Consider the following 25,060-nt stretch of genomic DNA (forward strand, 5'->3'; position numbering starts at 1 on the left):
TATAAATACTGAATTTTCCGGGACTACAAATTCCGGAAGCTGTTGTCATTTTCAACTCCAATGAATACTTACTGGGCATAGTGAACTTTTTAGGCTAATTTATTTGACTGTTAGAATATATTTTTTCATTGTAAATATATTTATGGTTTTTTTTATTATCTAAGCCGACTTTATGGTAAAAAAAAAATAGATTAGAAGAATATTTGTTTTATATTTTTATCATAACTACATGAACGGTTTTGTCTTTCAATCTTATTATGATATTTTTTGTAATCAATGTTTTCTGATCATAATTAAAATTCTAAAAAAAAAAAGTGGTCTGTTGTTCACGTCTAAAGCATACGAAAATTGTTCGAAAATACCTAGGGCATGATGAAGATGGATATCATTAATTTTTTTTTTAATGGGAAAGGGGGTGTAGATTTTGTATTTTCAATATTTTGATCACAGGCAATTATTCCAGTTATGGAGTTTGCTCCATAGAATGAGATAACATCCTGTGTTAATTTTATACAATGGGATAAACAAGTGCCGGGAAAATTAGCTGTCCATAAATTCTTAAAAAGATGAATTCAGTAATATGTAGATTCAAGCAGTTCATGTTTGTTGAGGTTGACATAACTTTATTGATATATTATATTTTATTTGTGAATTGGTTTTTTCTTCAACGTGCACCGCTTTGTTTTATAAGGAGGATAACTCGTAAGTTGTATGAATAAAATATTTTAAACCAACTACAACGATGCAAGTTAGCGTTTTATATTTATCTGTCCTTATTTGGTTCAAATCTGTTTATCAGTGACCTCTTCCTTAACGCATGTATTTAACCAGCCCTCTCTACACATGTACAAAAAATTCAAATTTTAGACTACAAGTATGCGGAAAAAGTAAAGAAATATATTTGTTGAAATAATGCAGAATTTAGGCCAGATATAGACCATCCAACCGAAGCTATCAATGAGGGAAGAATTTGTTGATCAAATGACAAAGTGACTGCATGAAGCGACAATTAGAATTAAAAATCGAACATAAGTAAGAAAGTATTAAAGCTTTTGTGTTCGTTTTCATAAAATTCAGTTTTTGAAAATCTTAATATGGTAATCCATTAATTTATTCACATTGAATCATAAATCTCGTACGATGTAGCTTTCCCTTCTTTTTCGTTTAAGTTTAGTGTACTAGATGTAACTAATGATTTCTGACACACGGGTACTCGCGACCATTGCATTCAAATTTCCCATTTGTAATTTCCCATTGTAATACGCAATCCTACATTGCGAACTCATTTTTAGTCAACTATCTTTTTTAGCGTATTTTACTGAATAGATCAACCATCCGTTCTCTATATAAAATAATGATAAGAAATAATTACAAAAATATCCCTACAAAGCAAGTGTTGGACACTTAGAATATAATTCATATAAAATGTTATAATATAATCGTTGAAATAATATAGAGCAAACGGCTTAAAATTAACCTATAATGTTGTGGCTGACTTAAAAATTAGAAGTTAATCAACGCAGTGATCGGTTCATAGTCGACCTGACTTATATGGTATCGGTTCATGGTCGGAGCTGACCTATAAGACAATGCATTGATCGGTTCATGGTCGGAGCTGACCTATAAGACAATGCATTGATCGGTTCATAGTCGTATAACCGACCTAGAAGACAATGCATTGATCGGTTCATAATCGTAGCTGACAATGCATTGATCGGTTCATGGTCGTAGCAGACCTATAAGATAGTGCATTGATCGGTTCATAGTCGTATCCTATCTGTAAGACAATGCATTGATTAGTTCATACTTCATAGTCGTAATTAACCTACGATAAGTTGTCGCAAACAGCGTCTACTGTTGTAGATCCTAAATAACATCAATATTAACCAGTACAACTACATGTACATGTATTATTATTCAAAGAGCCGACATTTCAAATTTACAGTTGGGATTTCAAAATATATACGCGTACTTCCTCGACAAAAAGTGAACAGTGGCTACTGTTATTCTAATGCTGCGTTTGTTCTAACATTCAATAATGAATTAAATAGTTCCTGGTTCTGAAATGAAACACTTCATGCTTGTTTATTCACGTGTTTCTGTAATAAAAAGTTTATAGTCTGGCTCTGAAAATGTTCTTATATATGCTGTGGGAAAAGTTTTTATGACAGAAACTAGTAGGAGTGATTTCTCTAAAATAAAGCAGTGGCAAGCATTAATGGGAGGGTGAGAGTGCTGCGTTATATACTGGATTTTTCTTTCTCAAGGTAGCATCTTCACAAGGATTGTGTGTATTCATACCCAAATATTGAAAGCTATTTTTAAATAGAAAATTTTGAAATGTTTATGTTTTTAAAGCGTACCTCTGAATAATATACCTACAAACAATCTTTCTGTCATTATATTTCTTGACAATCGATCACAATATTACAAATTGCGAGTAGAATTAATTTGCTTGCATTTTTATGACTATTCAAATTGAATGAATCATGGTCAAGTTATATACAGAATTTGCAGTTTGTCTTGGAAAATTACAAATGTTAGTTTGAAATAAGTTACCTTGGGTTATATTTTATAAGAATATTTGTTAATTAACTTTACAAATTGATGATGACCATTTATGTAACTTTTATATGAAATACATGTAAGAAGAAATTGGTATTCGCAAATGGACAAATCAAACAAACTTACTAACGAAAAGAGAACAATAAAACATATAGACGACTTAATCTCTACTATTCTTATTTAAGAGTTCAGGTACAGTGACAACAATAATTATAAGTATTCCATTCTGTAAGTAACTCCCAATATCATTTTTTCAAGGGAAAAATGGAACATCGTTTAAATAGTTCTTCCTTTTTTGTGTAGAAAAACGTTTAATCTTCCCCTTAGAACAACTTTAACAGGATTGCGATCTTGGACCTTCTTAAATAATTATTTACAGGCCAACTCTCAAATAATCTTGTGTGAAACTCTTCTATTTGTTTCTAAGGAGTTCTTGAAATGTGTGAAACGGTCTGAAAGAAAGGATTTCGTCATTAATTCTGTGGGTTTGTCAATCTAAAACATTTCATTTATCAATTCTTGTGCATTCACTGATTAGAAAGTTTTCCTAATGTCTTGAAGTAAGGGGAGGTAACGAAAAGGGTTTTCACTCGATCTACGTCACAACGGGCACCTGCTCTCCCTGCGCGCGCCCCGCCCAAACCCAGAACGCTGCATTTCTTGGTTACGAGTAACAATGCCAAAGTTTGGACTGCCTGAAGCCAAATAAACGTGTCGCATTGAAATCCACTTTAATGCTTTTACATTTATCATAACTTAGAAGTTTGTTGTTTTTTGCACACAATCGGTGTGTCTCTTGGCGAAAATCTGATAACTGGGTTTGCACCTGTGTGAAGTGGGGAGTGCAGAAAAATGTTGATTGAGTCAGTCATAAGGTAATTCAATTAGGTGCATACCGACACTTTCTTTATCGCAAAAAGGGTTTATTCCATTTGTGTTATTAGCAGATATGTACATTTTATCACCAAAATGTACGGGTGGAAAAAGTGAATCACCTTAATTAAATATCTTGTCATTTCCCGAGTATTCACTAATATATTGATCGAAGCAAAATAAAATACTTTGTCGGTTGCATCATTTATGTGGTTGAAAATAATATATTATTTGTATTGCAATGAAATAAAATAACAACAACAAAAAAAATGAATGGAACAATAGCGAATGCATTAATTAAGTTAATTTAGGAACATTTAGATTTTAAAGTAAAATTTGATATCTCGACCTCGATGAGAAATAAAATAAAATGAAATATTTTATTCTGTGGTATCTTAATATTTTCTTTAATATAGCCATGTTTTTTTTATATGATGGCATTTTACTAAAACAGAATACTGGTATTGTATATAACACTCAATACCGAAAAATCTAAAAACGCAACGATTATATAATATCAGTTATTAAACAATTTCTGTGGAAATTACGTGCAGAATATTCTTGGTCTTTATTTGAAAGAAGAGATTTCCTTGCAATCAAACATGCTGATACCAGGCTTATAATTTTTTGTTTTGAAACAAAACAGTGTTGCGTAAATTCGTGAGAATTCTCCTATTTAATTTAATTAAAAACATTAACGGTCGTATATTTTTCAGTGCTTGAGCAAAGAATGCGGAAGGTTGGGTATGTATCCTGCTAAGATCAGGTTTCACGGACTATCTATAACGGGGGTCTAGAGATCAGTTAGTCTGCTGTGGGTTTGTTTTTTCTATACAGTGAACACTAGTCGTGATCAATACTCCCGCGAGTCCACATGAAAAGATTAACTGTCAGTGAATAAAAGTCTCTACAGGTACGATTTACGAGTAATGCCCCCTTCGTAAGATTCGTCGGATTAAAAGTCACGTGATTTCAGTTAAATGCTTATAGACAGTTAGGGAGAGACTTGCAATATGAACTGCTACGTTGGTTTTCCTTTTTGTACCGGTTTCGGATAAAAACTTATAAAGACAGCCACATGGTCAGAAAGAAGAGGACATTTTCTTTTACCTACATATGTTGTTGTTTCTGTTTCGTCTCAAGATGCTGTGGAAACTGCCGTTAACTGTGCTACCTTTATTCATTATATGGGATGTAACTTGCCCAACGTATACCAGTGCTAAACACCATGTATTCTACTGGAATCAGTCTAATCCACTGTAAGTACTTAATTCTTTTATAAATACCTCAGAGGCTTTAATCCCCCTACTATTGTCTAGGAGAACAGATTCATTATACACCTTTGACTTTCGTTCTTTTTTCCTTTCTTTATATTATTATCCGTTAAGGACCTTAGGGTATTTCATGACGAAATCAGAATGCCACCAAGATGCCAGAATTTCTATGAAAATAATTCCCAACATATTTTAGAAATTATTTTTAGCATACTGATTCCATTTTTTTTTAAATTTTGAATTTCAAATTAATGCTAATTATTAAAATATTAATAAATTATAATTAAAATGTACTACTATTTAGAAAGTGAGTTGGCATAAAAAAATAGAGAGTTTTTTTTAGAATAAATATTTTTCCTTATCAACAAGTGCCTCCTTAAATTTTGGAAACAATGTGACAGGCAGATCTGTGAGTTTTAACAATGTAACAGATTATAATTTGATACTGTGAAGTGTACCTTATACTGCTCAAGATGGTTATTTGACTGAATGCAGAACTGAAATTTGAACTAGAAATTTAAATTTTCCGTCTGGCTGTTGCTGACGAGCTTGTCCATTGTTACAAGTCTGACAGTAAACCAAAGAGTCTGTCCCAGGAGCGACACCCACAGAAATAAAATCCTCAGCAAATGCGGACCCTACTCAGTTTAAGGTTTTGTACCCTGTAAAACTGAGATCATTAAAAAAATGAGAATATAAAGATGGTTTAGATTGGAAACATTTGCTAAGGAGAGAGAGAGAGAGAGAGAGAGAGAGAGAGAGAGAGAGAGAGAGAGAAAGAGAGAGAGAGAGAGAGAAAGAGAGAGAAACTCTGGGAATTATAGGAGAGGAAAGTAAAATTGATATTGGTCATATTTCAAATTTTATGCTAATTTCTCTCAATCATTTAAACTTAGGAAAGTTATCTGTGGATAAAATGAATTGCAGAGATTAAGAACTTTTGGCAAGTTTTAATCTGTATCCACTGGAAATTAACTTGTCTGGTCTTAGATAACCAGGTGTGAACAAGACCGTGATAATCTCCAACTTTCCCCTCGCTAAACCAAGCGTTCAGACCCTTCACCAGCATTTTTTCTGCATTTCTTGATTTGACTAGGTGTATACAAAATAACAAGAGAATAAAAATCAATGCAGTTATCTAAATAATCTGTGACAAATGCTCTAGATATAAAACCCACCAAATTCAATTACGAAGTTTCACCAGGCCTTATTGAAGATATTATGAAGCATACACCTTGAAGGCATTTTAGACTTCTATTAGGTCATTGGCTCATTAGTTCTCAGGATAATGAATTAATTTGCTGAATATTTTAATTCTTAATTTTTGATGGAGGGTTATCTATATGGAGAAAGGGTCATCCCCATTGCTTTGTGGGCTCTGACCCCATGGCCACTCACATTTTCAACTGATCTTTATTTATAAGATTTCTGAATGATCCAAACACGCAGTTTTAAGACTTTTTTGTGAATTTTGCCTCAGGTGAATTTTAACAAATATAGAATGTAATACGTGACATTAAAAAACAGATAAATAGAAACTCTACTTGTCTAAAAACCTTTAATAAAATCTTATGAATCAAATTTTGCTGATAAAAAATATTAGAGTGAAAAGCGTTTTCACTTACTAAATGGTACATTTTTTTCTTTGTTGGATTCACACTAAGTTACAAAATAAAATTTTGACATTAAACAGAAAGACATCAAATATTCAACATTAATTTATGATTTGAAAATTTATGTTGTACACATTAAACCAAGAAATTTACAATAACTGCATTTTTGTCAAACTTCATGATATAATGATTTTCACATTTCCCATCACACATATGACATCGTATTGTTTTCTTTTTGACTTTTATTGACACACACATAAACATTTCAATGATGTTGAACAGCTAATTCTTGTCAAATCCACAAAAAAACATTTATGGTGTCGAAAGACCTTTGGTTGTTGACTTCCGAGAAATCATGGACAGTATTATTTCTTCTTAAAATATAATCAACATGTCTGTGAGGTTATTGATGAGGGCAAATAGAATCAGAAAAGATAGTCTTTTAAAGAGGTTAATTGAGCATGCCTTTGTCAATGAGAATTGGGGGAATTTTAAAAGGCGATTACCCCGATATTTGTGTTTAAATCGCCTGTGTAAACACAAGATGAGGGGTGGAGAGTTCCTCGCAGAGAGAAATGCTACATTTTCATGGAATGATTAGGCCCCAAGTGCAGATGCGTAATTCATTAATCCTAACAATAAACATCCTAAATTCATTTTATCCGCTTAATTTAAAATTTATCATTATGAAAAATTGTTTGGAAAAGTATGTGACATTTTATTTCAGAAGTTTAATTTTAGCACAGATTCTGAGAATCAAAAATGCTAAAATAAATTACCTTTACGTAGATTTGAGTTTACCTGAAGAATTATGAAACTTTATTTCTAGGTTTTTTGTGTACTTATAAGTATGTGTAATTGTATACCCTCACTTTTTTGTCTCATTCAACAATAGCTTTCTTTTTGTTCTGTTCAGTTGAGGATTGAACCAAAGTTTATTTGTAATCAAATTTGATAATATACCTTTTTAGATATTCATATATACACCGTGGTTTTTGTATTGACAATAGAGGGCTTAGTCAATTAAAATGGACTTGGATGGAATTAAAGTTTATTGATATACATACAAAACTACTTAACCAAATAATTTTGCTCTTTCGTGTAAGCCAAGAATGCTAATCAGGTCCATAAATTTAAACTTTTCAGCTTGATTCCTAAACATAATATTTAGTGGGGAAAGTTTTACACCTGTTTGTAATTTAAACAAATTTAACAGCTCACCTGTACGTTAGGGATAGAGGTGTTAGATAGGTGGAATAAATACATATCCACCGCGGATCAAACCACCTTATCTGCAACCAAAACAAAACAAAAATTTCTGTAAAGTGGACAGGATCTTTCTGTGGGGTTAAGTCTTTGGTTTATTGTTGTCTGTCCTTTTTCATTGTGTGAAACAGAAATTCAAATATGATTTTATGAACGAATATAAATTGTTTTCTGAATCAACATTTTAATTTCCCCACTCCCAATTTATTATGATTCATAAATTTTGGTAACCCAGAGAGAGAGAGAGAGAAGAGAGAGAGAGAGAGAGAGGGGAGAGAGAGAGAGAGATTGATTGAATGTTGCCAGTAGGTGAATGTAACAATAACTTCGAGTCATCCAAAATTATTATCAGCTTCTGGTGGTCAGATTCAAATGAAAGATTCAGGAATGTAGAAAATTAATCTTAGTGACAGCTAAATTCATAAGTAAACAAAAGAATTCATTTACTCATATCAATTTATTTTTACTACATTGAAATATTGTTATTTTGTATTAATTAATAATGTTGAAAGAAAAACCACATTAGACCTCGCATATTGTTATTTCTGAGCGTTTTATACATCAATGCCGAGCTAAACACTCCTAAAACATTCTAATTTCCTGACTTTTGAGATGCTGGGTGCTAAACCCACTGACGGAAAGTTAATCTGCAGTCAGAATATAGCATGTCTGTGAATGCCTCCGGCCAGGTTACAGGTATTAAAGACCTCTGCTATTTATTGTGCATGATTCTTAATGCATGAAGCAGGAGGAAGTTATTAGTCGCCTTTCTCTCACAAAATGTCCACAATCCTGATCTGCCGAGCCCTGACAATTTTGTGTCATGTACCTTTCTGTGTTGCCATGGTTATCGGTTAGTTTCCTTCGAGCCTGATGATCATCACCTGAGTAACAAGGGTAATAAATCTGTATCTGTCTCATACACACCAGGTCAGGCTCATTGTCTGAAGAACTAGAGTACCACAATTTCTGAATTTCCGCACATTTTGCTAATTGCTTTATCGTTTATAAGGATTCTATTGTTTTATAAACACATCTTCTTCAACTGTTTTTCATTGAGAACAAAAGATGTACAATTTCAATACATCAAAATGTTGAAACCTTTGAAATTCTTAAATTGTATAGATTTGCATTTCCTTGATTATTTATCTTAAACCTTTACAATTATAATTACAAGCAGTTAATTCCTTGCTCATAAGGACATCAATAGATAAAACATTGAAATTCAAATATAAATTTGTAATCTTAAAATTCCTAATATATAGTTCTTTTTTGAAGTGATTTTTAAACATAGTCTTCCTTATTTTATTTTATAACACTGCCAGTCAGTTTTCAAATTCTTTGAATGTTTAATTTGCGGCATGTTTCTATCAAACTATAAGAACTAGTGAGTTTGAATCTCAGAACTGGAAGGTTCACCAAAAGCACTTTTGGAGGGCTTATCTTTATGAATGATTTATGAAGTCCTTTATCCATATTTTTCTCAATAATTTCCCATAATTTTAGGAGATATTTTCACCAATTTTAGGAAGAAAAGGAATTGACCTCAAATTAATGTTTCACTTAATCCTTTCCTCACATAAAAAGTAGGAATAATGTTCCATCAGGTTTCCATTAATTTCTGAGCGCCGGAGAGCGATTGTAATACGCGTTTGGTAATTCCATCATCCATACAAGGGACCGAGGTTTATTATATGTACGATATGGATTTTCTGTCATCATTATGAAACTTACAGTCAAAATATTGATTCTAGAAACAGGTTTCAAATTTGACAGTTTGAGGATATTTCTGTAATTAAATTAATAAAAAAAATTCATAAAATAAAATTAGTGAGAAAAAAAATCTTGAATTGATGGGAATTTTTTCCTATAGAGATAAAAAAAAGTTGAAAATATGAAATTTTGCATTCAAAAAGTTATTTGTAATATTTTAGACTATAATGGTTTGTGCTGACATAATTATCTTTTGTATATGGTATAAACTGGACTACATAATGATGTTCATGCAATGTATTCTGAGATTAGTACAGCTTTTGGATGCTTTATCATCCATGTTGTAGAAAGCTTCAATAATTCACCATGTATTCAATTTAATTCCAATGAATTAACATATTCTATTCATAAAAAGGAGTGTATTTTGTTTTTCACAATGTTTCTTTTTTCCATAGAAAACTATCAAATGATTATCATGCAAATGTCTATGTGCGCTAGTACTACGTCAAAACACAAATACCTAGGCTTATAATGTTTTAATGATTTAAGAATTCAACAACAAACCAAATCATTAAGGAATATATTTTTGTAAATCTATTACAAAAGTATAATATTGGATATGTACGAAGAATTAACATCAGAGTTATCATTAGCATAATCTTTAATTGTTAATTAATTAATGAAAAAATAACCCCCAAAAATTATAAATAATAAGTCAGGTTGTTAGTGGTATCTTTAGGTATTTTTTAGTTTAATTTTTTTTAACCAATTTCAATCCTTTGATCACCGATCATAAAAAAAACCTAAGTCTTGCATAATCTGTAAATGAAAAGCAAGTATTTTAATGTAAATATTTAAGGATTTGATATGTTTTAATTTGCAAATCAAGAGCGATGGCAACTGAGAGTTGACATGGTTGTCAAGTTGACAAGTATAATTCTGATATCGTTCATGTGGCGAAGATCAAACTCCCGCCATACTTTCTGAAGGATTTCTCCCTGACTTTTTCAGTTTGTGGTAAACTAAAAAAAAATGAATCAATTATGTCTTGATAAATGATAGGCAATTGTCAATACACCCAAAACCTGATAAATTCAAATTAAGTGCAGTTGGCAGAGCCATGTTAAGATGTTGCACATGTCAATTTGAGGGGCAAGCAAACAGTCAATTCCACCTGAAGAGGCCAAGATAAAGAAGGCTCGGGAGTTCGATCCGAAGATATTAAAAACAGTAAATTACATCACTCCTTTTTAAAATGGCATTACCACAATATTTATCTGTTAATACATCTTGTTAAAATACCTTTTACACAGGTAGAAATGCAGTATATAAGTGAAATTACGTCAATATTATTTAAACATTTCTTAAAAAATTGTGGGTTAACTGAAATTTATCTTCAAGTCAGACATGAAAAGAATTCTCTTGAAGCATCACCATTTAAAAGGTAACTTTGCATGCCCCAGGTAATGAAATGGAAGTATTTTTGTTTGTTTATGGTGTACGATACCTTACTTAATTGAATATACTGAATATTTTGATTGAAATATCAGGGCTACACTTCCTGCCTGTCAAGTGTGGTCTTTAGTAGACACTAACGTTAGCACTGAGACAGATCGAAAAACATTTTCTAAAGCATTTTTACAATTCTAGTCAGTCGCACTGAATGCTTGATCCTCCAAATGTGATCCTGCAGCTAATGAACAAATTACAGCAACCAACCAGAACTGGGCTGAACTTAGATGACCCCCGCCTCTAACTGCTAGGTGTCCTGCTTGCATTATCCTGAGCTAATTCAGAAAAGTGACATCTCATAGAAGGGGAGCATACCTAGAACATCATTTATTTATTTGACCATTGATTTGAGGGGCAAGTTGTTGCACTAGAGATACATATTATCATTGATGCGAGGGGGCTTGGCGGGTTCTGTTCAATGGAAATGTAATTAGATCATGGTGAAAAACCATGCACTCAGCAACTCACACCCTAGACCCGATTCCCTTTGTAAAGAAAGAGCCAGAAATTATATACATGGTGCTATATTACTCCTTATTGAATCATCACCGCTGATTTACTGCACTACTGTCGTGATGTATTGAGAATTTGCTGCGACACCAGTAATTTAAAGAAGATTTTTAGCACCAAAAACTGTCTCAAAAGTACACGTCATGCATTTTCAATTCAAGTACTGCATAATATGTGTTTTTAGCAGTCATAAAAAATCATGTCGCGACTTCTATTCTTCTTGGTTTTATTTTTGTAACGTTTTGTGAAGTCTTTTTCTCTTCCTAAGACAAATATCAATATGAATTTAAAATGAAATGTTCTCAGTGGGCAAAGCCCTGTGCATGAAAAATCTCAAGTTCAATCTTTTGATCTTTTGGAGATAACTGCTGATTTCTAACAATAAAATGTTGGTTAAGAATTAAACCTCCAGTGGGGAATGTTTAAAGACAAAAAACAAAGCTTCAGTGTATCTTCCTGTGTCTTTGTGGTGTATCCTACTCTGAGGTGTCTCTTAACTAAACAAAGATGACATGCCGCAAAGTTTGGACAAATATAGACCATCCAGTTCATTAAAATAAGAAAACAACCCCCTCTGATAAGATCGCTTATTCATAGAGTATCCCATCGGTAATGATGGCAATATTTTACCAACCTCTTAAAGAGAACTTGATGTAATATTCGGTTGCAGTGGTGTGAAGGGGTGTTGTTTGTTACGAGGGAATAAATGATATGATTTTTAACACATTGTAATCCGAGATGCTCCCACTTTGGCATCAAACTTTTGTATGCGTGGAGTCGGGTGGATGCTTTATTCGGTGTTTGGAGACAGGGAGAGCTGGAGGTAGTTTGTAAGATGAGATATATGTAAGAACAATGGCCTCTGGTAGACAGATATCAACCAGTTCCTATCTCCTAACACCAAGACGCGAGTCCTTTATTACAGAGACAACGGGTCCCCGATCAAATCCAGAGATAAGCGAAATTTGACAAAATATAAACTGCATGCGAGGTGTTGTGAATTAAAAGCAGTGCCAAAGTTTAGTCAGTTTTCAAAGAACAAATCAATTTATATTTAAAGCTAGATTTTCCGCTCAAAATATTTTCATGTTTTAAAAGCGTGAAGATACGGATATGGAGTCATGGTTTGTTGGGTTGAAAAGAGTTTTTGAGGACATCTTCTAAAATGTTAAACATTAGGCTAACAATTGTTCTGTCAGATGACATAAATTCATTCATCTGTATACAAATGTGTCTAACACAAATTTTTATTTTCAGGGGATTTTGTAAACTCTGTCCAAAATTTGGTCATACAAGCATAAAAATCAAACTTTCTTTACTTGCACTTGTAATGTTGCATAAGAATCAGAGCTATGCAGTATACCTGGTATGTCATGATAAGGAAAAAAGCAAAATGCTTTTCAACTTTGATCTTTGATTTGATTACTTATAAAATGAAAGAAAAATGTATAATGAAAGGAGAAAGCCAAGTCCATGATTGTATTGAGTGGCTTATGGGTTAAATATTGGGTAGGCTTCCAGCAGGGATGAAGAGAGAGGAAAAATAATTGGTTTGTGAATTTCTGTGATGGCCAGCTACCTGATATAACAGTTAAGACACCTCCAACTGTGCGACATCTATTTAGACAGTTTGCTGTCCTTAAAAGAAGAATTAAAGTCTCAGCTAGCTGCCATTTTTACAAGTTTTGATTGTGCAGGGTTGTTGAGTGCGTGCAGTTGTGGTGTATCGAGGTGGTGTCCGATCATGAAGTAGAGAAGATTAAGAAATAGTTGTCCGCTTTATTGCTGTTGAATAAGTTAAGCCTATTTCTCTGTGTGTGAGTTGTGGGTGCTGTGTTTTTTATTGGGTGACAAAGATGGCTTTAGAGTTAATTTTGACATGTTAGCTACAATTGGTACATTACGAGTCTCAAATTCGAATAAAGATCTTTACTCAAACTCTTTTCATTTTAAGAAACAATATGTATGTGTGCAATCTTAATAGTTTAAATCAAGAAGGTGCGTTACATCATGATTCGTTTGGAATGACATGCAAAATAAACCTGTGGCTATAATGTTGTGCAAAGTATTTAAAATAACTAATTCATTGAGTCAAAACTTGTTCTCTCATTCTTGTTGTATTTAGTTTAAGAATATAATCCATTAATTTTGTGGTTTGATTCCAGTAGTAAACAATGAGTTCATAAATCCCTTCAAAGGGAGACAGTCATCTAAAGCTAGTTGTCTCCCTTGTTAAAATCAGTGAATGGTGTCTTATGCGTGGGAAAGTTGTAATGCTATATAACAGCATTAATGTCTTTGTCATATGGAAATGGAAAGTATACACTTTAATTACTCTTTAAGAAATGTTGATGGCTTAGCTTGTATTTCTAAATGCATTTTATATTTGTATTTAATCCTATTAACCCACCCTTAATATCTGCTCAAAATTGGTCTATGAACAATATATAAGCATTACTAAATTGGTATTGTGTACCGACATTAGAAATGCTCAATTTGGGTGCAGGATCCATATCAATAGATGTTTAAAAATGATAAATGAATTGGATTTGAAATTGTTTAATTTAAAAATGAAATACATGCATGTTAAATATGATGAAGTTCTTTTATCTGAAGAGTACTAGAAAACTGGTATTAATGTCTTTTGATTTAAAGATTTTTTATTTCATTTAGTTCTGAAACTTTGAAGAACTGAATTTTATTGAAAATCTGTTTAACTCGTGAAATATCATGAGAGGTGTTTTGACTGGCCATATGTTGGGTTAAAATCCGCCCAGGTATAACCTCCATAAAATTAAACCTATAGAATTCCTAATGAAGTGACCATCGAAACACCATCTACCCCTATTGCTGGACCAGAATTTATTCGTTGAATAATTACAGAGGTGGGGGTTGATGCGTATTGTGGTCCTGTGATGTGTATTGTTGTGGGGACAGTTAAGGGGGGACCGGTCAGCTGTCGCGGGGTCAGATTATCCCCATCATCATTAGGAACCGGGAAAATGCAGGAAATCAAGGGAAAACAACTTGATTTATTTTGTTAACCTTTGAAAACTGCTTTGAATAGTACTTAGGAATTTTGAATGGAATATATCTGATAGGTGTAAAGAATTTTAATTCAGGTGTATCAGATACATTTACATTGTATTTGCTTTGCTGAATTGTTGAAGAGGAAAATGATTCAAGAATTGAATGAAAATAAGTTCTTACTATAGGACTTATGGTTGGTCATTAAGGTACTTTATCTGAATTCTTTATAGACTTCGAAAAAGATGAAAACTTCTATGATGTTTTGCACTTAATATTGCTCCAAATTTTTAAAAGATAAGTAGAACTCGGTTGTGAAGTTCAAATATTCAAACAAGGGAAGTGGTATTGAACTCTCTCTCTCTTTTTTCTCTCTCTCTCTCTGAAAAGAGGGCTATTTCATGACATGGAAATGGGAAGGTTTCCTCTGTGCCAAACGGAAATGATTCAAAGACAACGGTTGCACTGGGTTACTGGGTCATGTTGAGGAGTTCGTGCACAGTTTCAGAGCAGCAGTATTGCATTGGATTGTTAAAATGTAATAGTTATGATCAGATTTCAAAACCTTTGATCACTTCAGTGCTTTAACAATGCAAAGTACTAGCTAAAATAGAACAAATGAAGAGTATTACACTTAAGACGGTTACCATTTCCTTATTAAAGACTACCGTTTCTTCCCGAGTGCAATTATATGGAACTTACTGTACTTATGGTATAGGAATTATTTCTAGAATAAGAATGTAGACAATGAAACCAACAATAAATGGTCCAACTAGACTCAAGTCGCATGTCATAGAAACATCAAACCAGATTATGAATCATTTTTTCTGTAGTCTCCATAGAAACAGGATATTTTTCTATTTTGTGCATGTAGACATAATTATTCTATAAGCACTTAGTATGATCAATTTCAGGTCCCAAGTATAGCATAAAGACAGGGGAATTGCAGTAGGTATTATGAACACTGCGTTTTTGGTCCGTTGCGGTGTAAATATTGGGTTTGGGGTCCTTAAGAACTCGCCGCACTTGTTGTGAACCATGAAATTAATCAACTAAAAAATTGGTGATGACAGGCTGAGAATATTTTAATTGCATGTTATTTTGTAGTAAGGGGATATTTATATTTACATCTGGGGGAATTAGCAGCATAACAACCTGATAGACTTTGTAAAATTGGTCACTTAAGTAGAAGTTTGATTTAATGAGCAACTGTCTGCAATCTCCTCTCGACCAACAAGCCGCAGACATTTCAGAAGTCAAGTGGGATCAAGATATTAATTAGAAAACAGACACAATATGTCTTGATTTTAATCTCCATCCTTCATAAAATGTCAAGGCAGTTTAAATATGATTTCAAGATGAAGCAAATACCGTTTCTTAACTCCACAGTAAGGAGAGTTCCTCATTACAGATGATGCAGTAATCCACAAAAAAAACACAACACTGTTCAGCTTAAAAATGACAATACCTAATCAGTATGAAGATAAATTCACATGGAATGTGATGAAGAGATACTGTAAATGTCAGTTAATGTTTGCTGATCTACAAGATTTAGTAAGATAGACCATGGTAGTCATAACTTGCTAGGTACCATTCAGTGGCCGGTAGGGAGTGGTCCAATATACCTACTGGTACATCAGACTCTGCAGAAGGTGATTTGAAAGATGTTTAAAACAGTAATCTAGAATTTCATCTTTTTGAATTGGAGAATATCTAAATTCTTCGTATAAATTTTGTTGTTGCATCGGTGTAAAAGTGAGATAAATCAATATTCAGTATATATCTAAAGTTGTTAAAAGCTCTCTGAAATATTTCTTACAAAAGAGGTTAGAATGTAAATCATTTGTAGTTGCCTTATTGCCCAGACTTTATTGATAGCTGGTTATATATATAGTGCACTCTTGGCTTTTTACACCAGAGAGAGAGAGAGAGAGAGAGAGAGAGAGAGAGAGAGAGAGAGAGAGAGAAGAGTGGGAGAGAGAGGAGAGAGAAAGAAGAGTTGGGGAGAGAGAGAGAGATATTAGACAACAGTGATGTGTTGAGGTGTTCGTCTTTGGTTACCTGGGATTTCCCTGTAAACAATTAAGTAATGGCTTGCTATACATTATGCAATAAGCATCGTACAATCTTAACAAGTCTTTTACCAGTGTTTGTACCAAATCAATCGAACAATCTCCATTGAAATGATTTGTGATAGAACCCCAAAATAGTCGCAGACAAATCTTATACAAAAAAGAATGTTGTTCCGTCTTTTATGAGTCATTTATTGCCAAACATAAATTTTGATGATCGTGTCAACAAGCAATATGCCATTAAAACAAAAAGAGAGCCTTCTACTTAGCAATGTGAGGCGTGCTTGAGCACAACAAGACATCGTATCTGATGAAATGGGGATGTTCTGCACTGCTGTTTTTATTTTTTTGGAATATCGTAGATATGAAATTGATGACACTGATGACTTCTGAAGAGTATATCATTGCTAATCAAAAATCTCTGTTTCCAATTTATAGATGATTTTGTTGTTTCCTTTGAATGAGTGGACATATCTTGAGAATGCATGGAAAATATATGACTTAAAAATGTTAACCGAGTTGAAGTTTTTTGCTAATGTTTGACCATATTAATTTACCATAAAGAGCACTCTTGTGTTAAAAAGACCGGAAAAGAAATCTCACTGCTCTATGCCTCTTTCAGGGTTACTAATTCGTGGTGAAATTATAGCGCGCTGTGTTTAAAAGGGGTGTCAGATTTATTGTAAGCTATTGTGAGACTGCCCAATTTTAGAGTTAATTCAACTCATTATATGTCACACAGAGGTGAAGGGGTATGATACCCCGAAGCGAATCTAACCGTCGCTGAAGGAGACGATGACCAGATTGGAGGGCCCGACGTCAAATCATCTTTTTATATCTTCAAGTATTCTTTTTTTATTTCGCGCATTGACAGCAAGTTTTCTTTTTCTCTCCCAGGTGGTCTGAGGAACACATATCCTGAATCAAATATAACATATACTATTGAAATAACAAAGATACCCCTCCCCCACCCTTTTCCTTTTGTTTGAGGTACGAATACATTGAAAACAAAATAAAAAATTAAATTGCCCTCACAAAGACTGGGTAGGGTACTGATTTGTACAATTATTAAGAAGAATTAGTGCTCCTGGTATTGTTCTGGATGGGATATACTTATTGAATGATGGATACCCAAGTCTGACAGTGCTAATAAAGTAGATGACGTTGACCGAGATTTCGTTTCTTTGGGCTGCGTAATTATATCCTTGAGATGCTGAGATATATAGCACGCACTTCCTGGGATCAATCAGAACGAACCCTAAGGGCAACTACTGTAGATATACCAATATTACAACCAACCGCTCATAATGCCACCAAACACAAAACCGTGCTACGAAACTATTATACTATATTTGATAAGATTGATAGCCAGTTATTTGAAGGACCTTGCTTGTGTGTTAAAGTGCTTATAATAATTTCCAACCGTTAAATAACATTGTATTAAATATAAGGGGTAGTGATTTATTGTTGATAACTTCATTAATCTTTGATCAGATAAATTTGATGCATACATTTGAAGGTTTTTTGGAAGGTTTACCTCCCTTGAAAACATCCTTCAGTCTTATCGGCTGGAATTGACAAGTTACTTTTTACTGTTTGAAGAGCTCCACGGCTTTATCAGGGTGTTGTGACATATCCTTGCTGTTTTAAGGGGAGAATTTTTACCTTGTTCTCGGATTTAAAATACTGAGGTTTTGAACTTGGGCACCGCTGTAGAGTGGATTAAGTCTTATCAGTCCTTTATTGACAGAACTGCCTGTCCCCCACCAAACTGTCTGGCTACACCGAAGTCACAGACAGACCACTTGTGTTTGTCCCCAGACAAACCACACACATACTCCATTTGCAGCGAGTGATAGCCATTTACGTTGGTGGCCATTAAATGTCTGCAAGATGTAAGTAAATAGCAGGAAGTGCCGGATTTATGCGCTTCTCTTCATCATTTGATGAAAGTGTCGCAACCTAAGATTTTTCTGGGGATTCAAGGGAGCATTGCGAATTTTCAACATAAAAATATGATGATTTCCAGAATATTAAGCAATAAGAAAATAAATATCTTTCAAGATTATGAGTGATGAGTTATTAGAGAAACTGACTGCTTCTGAAACGCACAGGATTAAGCGCTTATTGATTGTAAAGTTCTTATCACAAGAAAAACTCAAAGGGTTATCACCCCTTAATCATGGATTGGTTAAAAAACAGATCCTCTGATCTGGTTATTTAAAACCGGATAATCAAACTTCAACTGGGCACTGAAGTCACATTTATCTAACCTACCAACTAGATTCCATTGATAACAACTAAAGTCACTCTCTATTGGGTGAAAAGTGTTGACACAGGTTATCTCCCTTAAGAACACCTCCCGGGATAATCGCAGCAGGCAAAATTGATGAAGATTGAAATATCAGAAAATTTATGAATTACCTTTCAACTTGGGTCAGTGTTAAAGTTTGTAGAAAATTGAAATTTAAAGTATCTAGATTCCTTGGTTGGTTGTTGTTTATTCTATCAGAGGTACCAAGGTTTACTAGATTAAATTTTTTAAAAGTGGTGAAATGCATTGCCCATCCATCGAACTTCTATCTAATTGTTTGATCTGATGCTAAAGGAAGCTGTTGATATAATTGGCTGTGAAATCTACAAGTTCAAGAGCTGCCAATTCAGATTTAACTTTGAAAACTTCCTGTCTTGGCAGTGCTTGAAACATTACATATATACATGTAACGGTTTGATCCACAGTTCAGAGACAAACATTTTTTATATTGTTGAAGAAAGAAAATCAGTCCATGAGCAATTATGCAATCATTTTGTCATATTTTTTTAAGGGGAGGAATGCGGATGATTTGATAAATAAAGTGTAATTCAGTAATGCAGTGACATGGTTCAGACACCACGCTTTGACAGTAGACAACATTTTGGACGTTAAGCAGGGGGGGAGGAGGGACAGGAATTGGGGGGGGATATGAATGTATCACCAGTGGATGTCTGATTCAGGCATTCCTATCCATACAGCTAACCCACACTTCATTTCTATATCCATGATAAAACATGTATTGTGTTTTTGGTGATATGTACCAAGTAATAAATCTCTTATTTCGGTGGGATGTTTGTGGTGGGATATCTATGGTCATTATTCTGTGCACGTCTAGTTTTCGATACCTTGTTACATTCTAAAGTGTTGCATAATGTTTTGAGAATTTTTCAAAGAGTTACACCTTATTCTATTGAAGTGTTAAGAAAACTTGTTATTTAGTTTTATATCCAACTTCAGTTTGTGTCAACAAAACATATATCACTTCTCAACTGATATATTAGGAGAAAGTTAGAGAGCCTATTTAATTATATATGCAGGAGATAGAACATGGATTTTAAGCATGTTTACCTAAAGATTTTTATCCCCGAAATTATGTTCCCAGTACTTCAGTGAAGAAGGGAGGTAACGTTATAAATCTGAGACGGGTCTGCCGATTTCGGGAGGTACGTGGTGACAAAGAGGCCCCTTATGTGCCAAGCAAATACACTGTTGTCTGCACTAATCACTTTTATGGTGCACAAATTGTTTTATTGCAAAAATAAATCAATAAGATCGGATTTCTCATCGGAGTATTCAGTTTACCTCATTTATTTGTTGTTGACCTAAAGAAATATCTTGAGAGCTTCGTGAAGGGGAGCTGAAGTGGCTGAAAAGGCGTGTTCAGAAGGGTGATAGAACCTCATTGATGTGTCATTCTGTGACTGAAACATGGACGACCCATTGTTTGTTTTTCCATTTTTTCGCTCTTTTACTCTTTCTTCTTCAACTCTTATGCATACACAGAATAAATATTTACAAATCATTTGTATTATGAAAAAGAAGGCAATGAACTGCTTCATAAGGTGAACAACTACTGCCATTTTTTGTGTTTTTAATTATCAAGTAACTTTAAAAATCTGGGTGTTTTTTCTGTAAAAGAGATACCTTTTATGAATAGTTGCATTGAATATGTTTCCCTAACTTTTGACAATGATAATGAGAATTCTGAAGTGTCAACACTGAGTTTTGAATATATTTTTTACAGACTTGTTTTTGAAGTTGACCGTTTATTTGAGCAATACTCTTGCATATGTTTGCATGGTCCATTATCTAAAACCACATCAACATTTTTGGCGTCTCTTTTTTTTTAGGATTTAATCATTACCGCTTGCTTATTAGGTATCATATCATGCAGGCATTCACATTAGAATGAGACAATGCTAGGAATTTTATCAGACCAATTACTGTCTGTCCTCAATGATAAGTCTTTAACAGTGCTGGAAATCAATTTAAAAATATCCATGACTGCCTTTGTTTGAGTTAGATACTAAGTTCCACAGGGAAGATTGCCTCTTTAATTCAATTTAAATTATCACTGTTTGATTGTTTCAAATTTAAATGGAATTTTTTATTTTGATGATTTCTGAGGTATTTAATTTCATACCCAGATATTTTAGATAAAGAAAATATGCACAACTTGTTCTTTTAACAATATTATTTTGGTAATGTTTAGTTCAAACCATTTTATTAAAAGAGAGAGAGAGAGAGAGAGAGAGAGAGAGAGAGAGAGAGAGTTATATAATTTCCCTAAGAATGCAGCTTTCTCTTTCTCTTAATATTCAAAAATGTTAAACCCGTGTTGACAAGCCTTGTTTACACAGTGAAATTACCCTGTCAGTTCAATTCCAAGATGTTTCCTTTTTCTGTTATTGCTTTGGACTTTTATGTGAGAAATGAGAAACCTTCCATATTAGGTGAAAAAAAGAATAGATGTCTATCAGGCCTACTCTTGCTCCCTCTATTTGAAGTTCATGTTTTCTATTGTTTAAGGGTTTTTTTCATCAAGATTAAAAGGCATGTTATTTTTCTAACCATGTGAATTTATTCTTTGTGGGACGGTTTCCTTGCAATGGCAGTCTGCTCACAGTTGATCACATTTCAGTTCATTATGCAATGTCTAATAATAAGAAGCAATTTCTTGTTAAAATTCCTCAGGTGTAGATTCAAAAAAAGTTGTTTACATTTGAAAATGAGGTTCTATGTAAACAATGGTGATAAAATGATTTTTCTCTCTCTCTCTCTTTGAACTGTGTGCTTTCTGTAGATTGATCCTTGTACAAAGTAAAGCGTATACAGTATATGCATATTTCACGTTTCAAGGGATTTCTAATTTATGAGGTGATATTGAATTGGGCGAAGCCAATGATTGACACTTAATGGCCGACATGAAAAAAATGTGGCGAGTTTGAGTTTCAACTTAAACAGTTTTAATAAGATTTTATTGTTATTTTGTAGTGAAATTTCACCTAAAAAAACATTTAAAAAAATTTGAAATGTTTACTCCAACTTCTGTAAGTGATATTGAGAAATTTTTTTTTTTACAGAAAAAAATTGAATTGAAATGCTTTGAACATTAACTTCAAATATATAAATTTTAATGTAGATTTATTGCATTTTCTGTAAAAAAAAAATTAAATAAAATGAAAAGAAAAGAAAGAAATAATCAGAATGTCAGTACTTAACACTTCAGAAGCATACCTATTTGCAGTTTACAGAAAGTTCCATTGTTAAATTGAAGTTTTTATCGATATTCAATACCATATGAAAATGGTGACAAAGGAAGACCTCAGCTTATATCTTTAAAATGAAGTTCTTAAGGAACAAGCATAAGACTTCCCTGTCAGGGGAGAGTGAAAAAGTGAGAATGGCGGATTAAATAGGAGCCGACAGACATGGAGCTTGGAATTAAACAAGTGAAAGTCTCTGTGTTGCCCAGATCCAGAGCAGTCCCTCAAAAATGTCATCCAAAAAGTTGTCGTAATCGCCGGGAGGTCCCGAAAACTCGGAATTCTCCCCTGTAAACACTGTGAACAGAAAATGAATTCACAATTTAATGCACAGAACGTGTAATTCGTGATAAACAAGACTCGATTAACTGTTGCTTCTTACATGAAAACCCTTGAAATATTACTAAAATCACTGAATTAACATTAAATTGGCCAACTGGCGGCAATTTTGTTCCATCAGTGTTGTTTTTGGATGATAAAAAATCTTTTTTCCATTCTAAACTATATCATTACCTTGTGAATCTGAATACATTAATGATTTTCCATTGATTGTAGCACTGTGTGTAATATGGAGATTTTGATTTAACTTTAAACCTTGAATTCATATTTACTTTTAGAAATATTTTTCTTAAACCAATGACTGAATATTTTGATATCTTTAGTTTTTGTTTTAGTTTAATATAAACATTTGCGCACACACAAAAACCCAAGATGTAATACGAGAAAAACCCGGAAAAGCTCCACTTGAGTAAATATGCTTTCTCTTTTGAACATGCAGGATGCATCTTGTGTCTTGCATCAATCAAACGCATCCAACAGGAGTATGTATACGCAGCATTGAGCATCGTGTCAGAAGTCAGAAAGACCCCTGTGTATCAGAAATTCACACCAATTAGTCAGAAAGAACTACACGGAACCCCTTCACTCCGAAATTACAGGCACATCCTGTTTGACAATGAGTGCTCACGCCAGCGTCTGATTGTAATGAGTTTTACTGATCCCTGCACCCCACCTGATAAATTGAGGGGGGTGGGGGGGTGGTGGTGGCAAAATTTGATTATTGCTCGCATTTATAATGAGCTGTGTTTCATAATGTATGCAAAATAAGGTCAGATAACTCCCATGTTATACAAAAAAGTGGAATACTGCACAAAATCAGTATATTGATTTCTTAAAATGAATAGTCTGTGTACTTTTGGCTGCAGTATGTGTCTGGGTATATAATGACAAGCACGTGGTACCAGTCCCTCCGGTGGCTGAGAAGATGCGTCGGAGTGATTCTGTCAGAGTGATTCTGCGATATGCCGCGTTCATTGACACAAGTTATCATTGTCCTCGGTACATCCTGGCTATTAGCTCAATGAATAATTGATGATTGTTTCGATAATTTCAGTAATGAAAAATTTTCTACCATGGAAGTCAAGTTTTATTATATTGGAGATAAAAAAGAAATAACGTTGTTTGTAATATCCTTGTAACATTTGTTGCGTTAAAAATTCTTTTAGCAGCTGGGATTTTCTTAAGAGCTGTATTGAAATTTGTTTTTGTTTTGGCTTTAGTGTTGGCCCTTTTCTCTTAAAAATGGTGCCAGTGGGTGGAAAGGTCATATCAGGACAGCCATGTTATCTGTTCTTGTTATTGATTGGTCAAAATAAAAACAAATATAAGACTTTGAAATATACAAATTTCAATCAATAAATATATTTTCCATGAAAGTGTTGGTTTTGCTGATAACAGCTGGAACTTTTTATTAATTTTAATGTACAAGAATCACATATACACACACACACAAATTAAATAGAATATTGGAGTTCCTTTTTCAAATATGCATATGTATATATATGTTAATGTAGTTCACCTGTATTTAGAAAATGAAATTAAATTTCACAGCTTAAAATCTCCCATTTCTCAAGTTCATTTCAACTAAGATCTTCTCTATTAAATATTTCATTGTGATATTTATTTCCGATAATTTTTTTAATTGGAAGAAAACCAACTCCCTGTGGTGAAAAAATTGACCAGTAATTGAAACCTTTACAAAGAGTGATCCCAGGATAAATCTGTTTTTCAGGTGCTGTATTTTGTTCATTGTGAATTTGAATTTTTCCTCTTTATTTTTGTTAATCCACTTATAACCTGTATCTGGTTTTAATCAAAACATACCGTGGAATTAAATTTTATTTTCCCCAAGTAATTGACATGGGTTCTTCATTTCCAAAAATACATCTTACTTAAATGAAAAAAAAAAAATCAAATTAATCCTTATTTCACACTAAAGGTTTTGAACATGCATCGTTTGATAACTACATGTATAAAAAAAACATTAAAAAGGAAAAGCTTTTTTACCACATAGTTTGTGTAAATTAATTGTTGCCCCATGCAGTTTATTTTCAACCATGGTGTGACATGAGGTCAGAAACCACCAACCAACCCTTTTCAACTTTACATCTTGCCTTTCTTGCTTTTATCCGCGACCTTATCGTGGTTTTCATTGAGGTGCATTAGGAGAGTGCCGATGACTACTGATGAATTTTGTCGATGTTTTGTAAACGTTTAGTAAGAATGGCGAATTTGACATCACCTAACATTGGTCTTATAATTAATGGGAATATTATTGCTAATGATGTTAAACTATTATTGTTATGAATGTACTATTTACATAATTATTCATGAATTTTTCAAGGGTTTTTGAAATGGATATTATGCTAATAGGCTCCTGTCTTTCAAAACACATTTTAACACCTCTTTTTTATATTTAAAATTGAAATTTTAGACATATGATACCTTTTTAAAGCTGGTACACTTGTAAGGGGTGACTATCCAGCGGCAATCGCTATGTCAATCTAGTGCGCTGACAGGATGACAATCGATTTATATAGAAGAAAACATAAGAATGACTTAGACACCAGAAAATGTCACATCAAGTTTTCATTGTCTGGTCAGAACAAAGCGAGGTAGATTTGAGGCTCTGCAGATAATTATAGCTCTCTCCTAGATCTGTCTGGATGATAGATGGATGAGAGGAAATAAAACTCTTAGATATATATTCAATTTT

General features: G+C 33.3%; 1 protein-coding gene across 1 annotated transcript in view; it reads left to right on the plus strand.

The window, feature by feature from the left end:
• The first annotated feature begins 4,405 nt into the window (after positions 1 to 4,405).
• LOC105319122 (ephrin-B2) overlaps positions 4,406 to 25,060 on the plus strand; it is a 60,918-nt gene continuing 40,263 nt past the window's right edge. The window contains exon 1 of the mRNA XM_011416525.4: positions 4,406 to 4,697. Coding sequence (XP_011414827.3) covers positions 4,555 to 4,697 — 143 coding nt within the window. The 5' untranslated portion in view covers positions 4,406 to 4,554. The remainder of the gene's footprint in view (positions 4,698 to 25,060) is intronic.

The sequence above is a fragment of the Magallana gigas genome, chromosome 5 (assembly GCF_963853765.1).
Source record: "Magallana gigas chromosome 5, xbMagGiga1.1, whole genome shotgun sequence".
Classification (NCBI taxonomy): domain Eukaryota; kingdom Metazoa; phylum Mollusca; class Bivalvia; order Ostreida; family Ostreidae; genus Magallana; species Magallana gigas.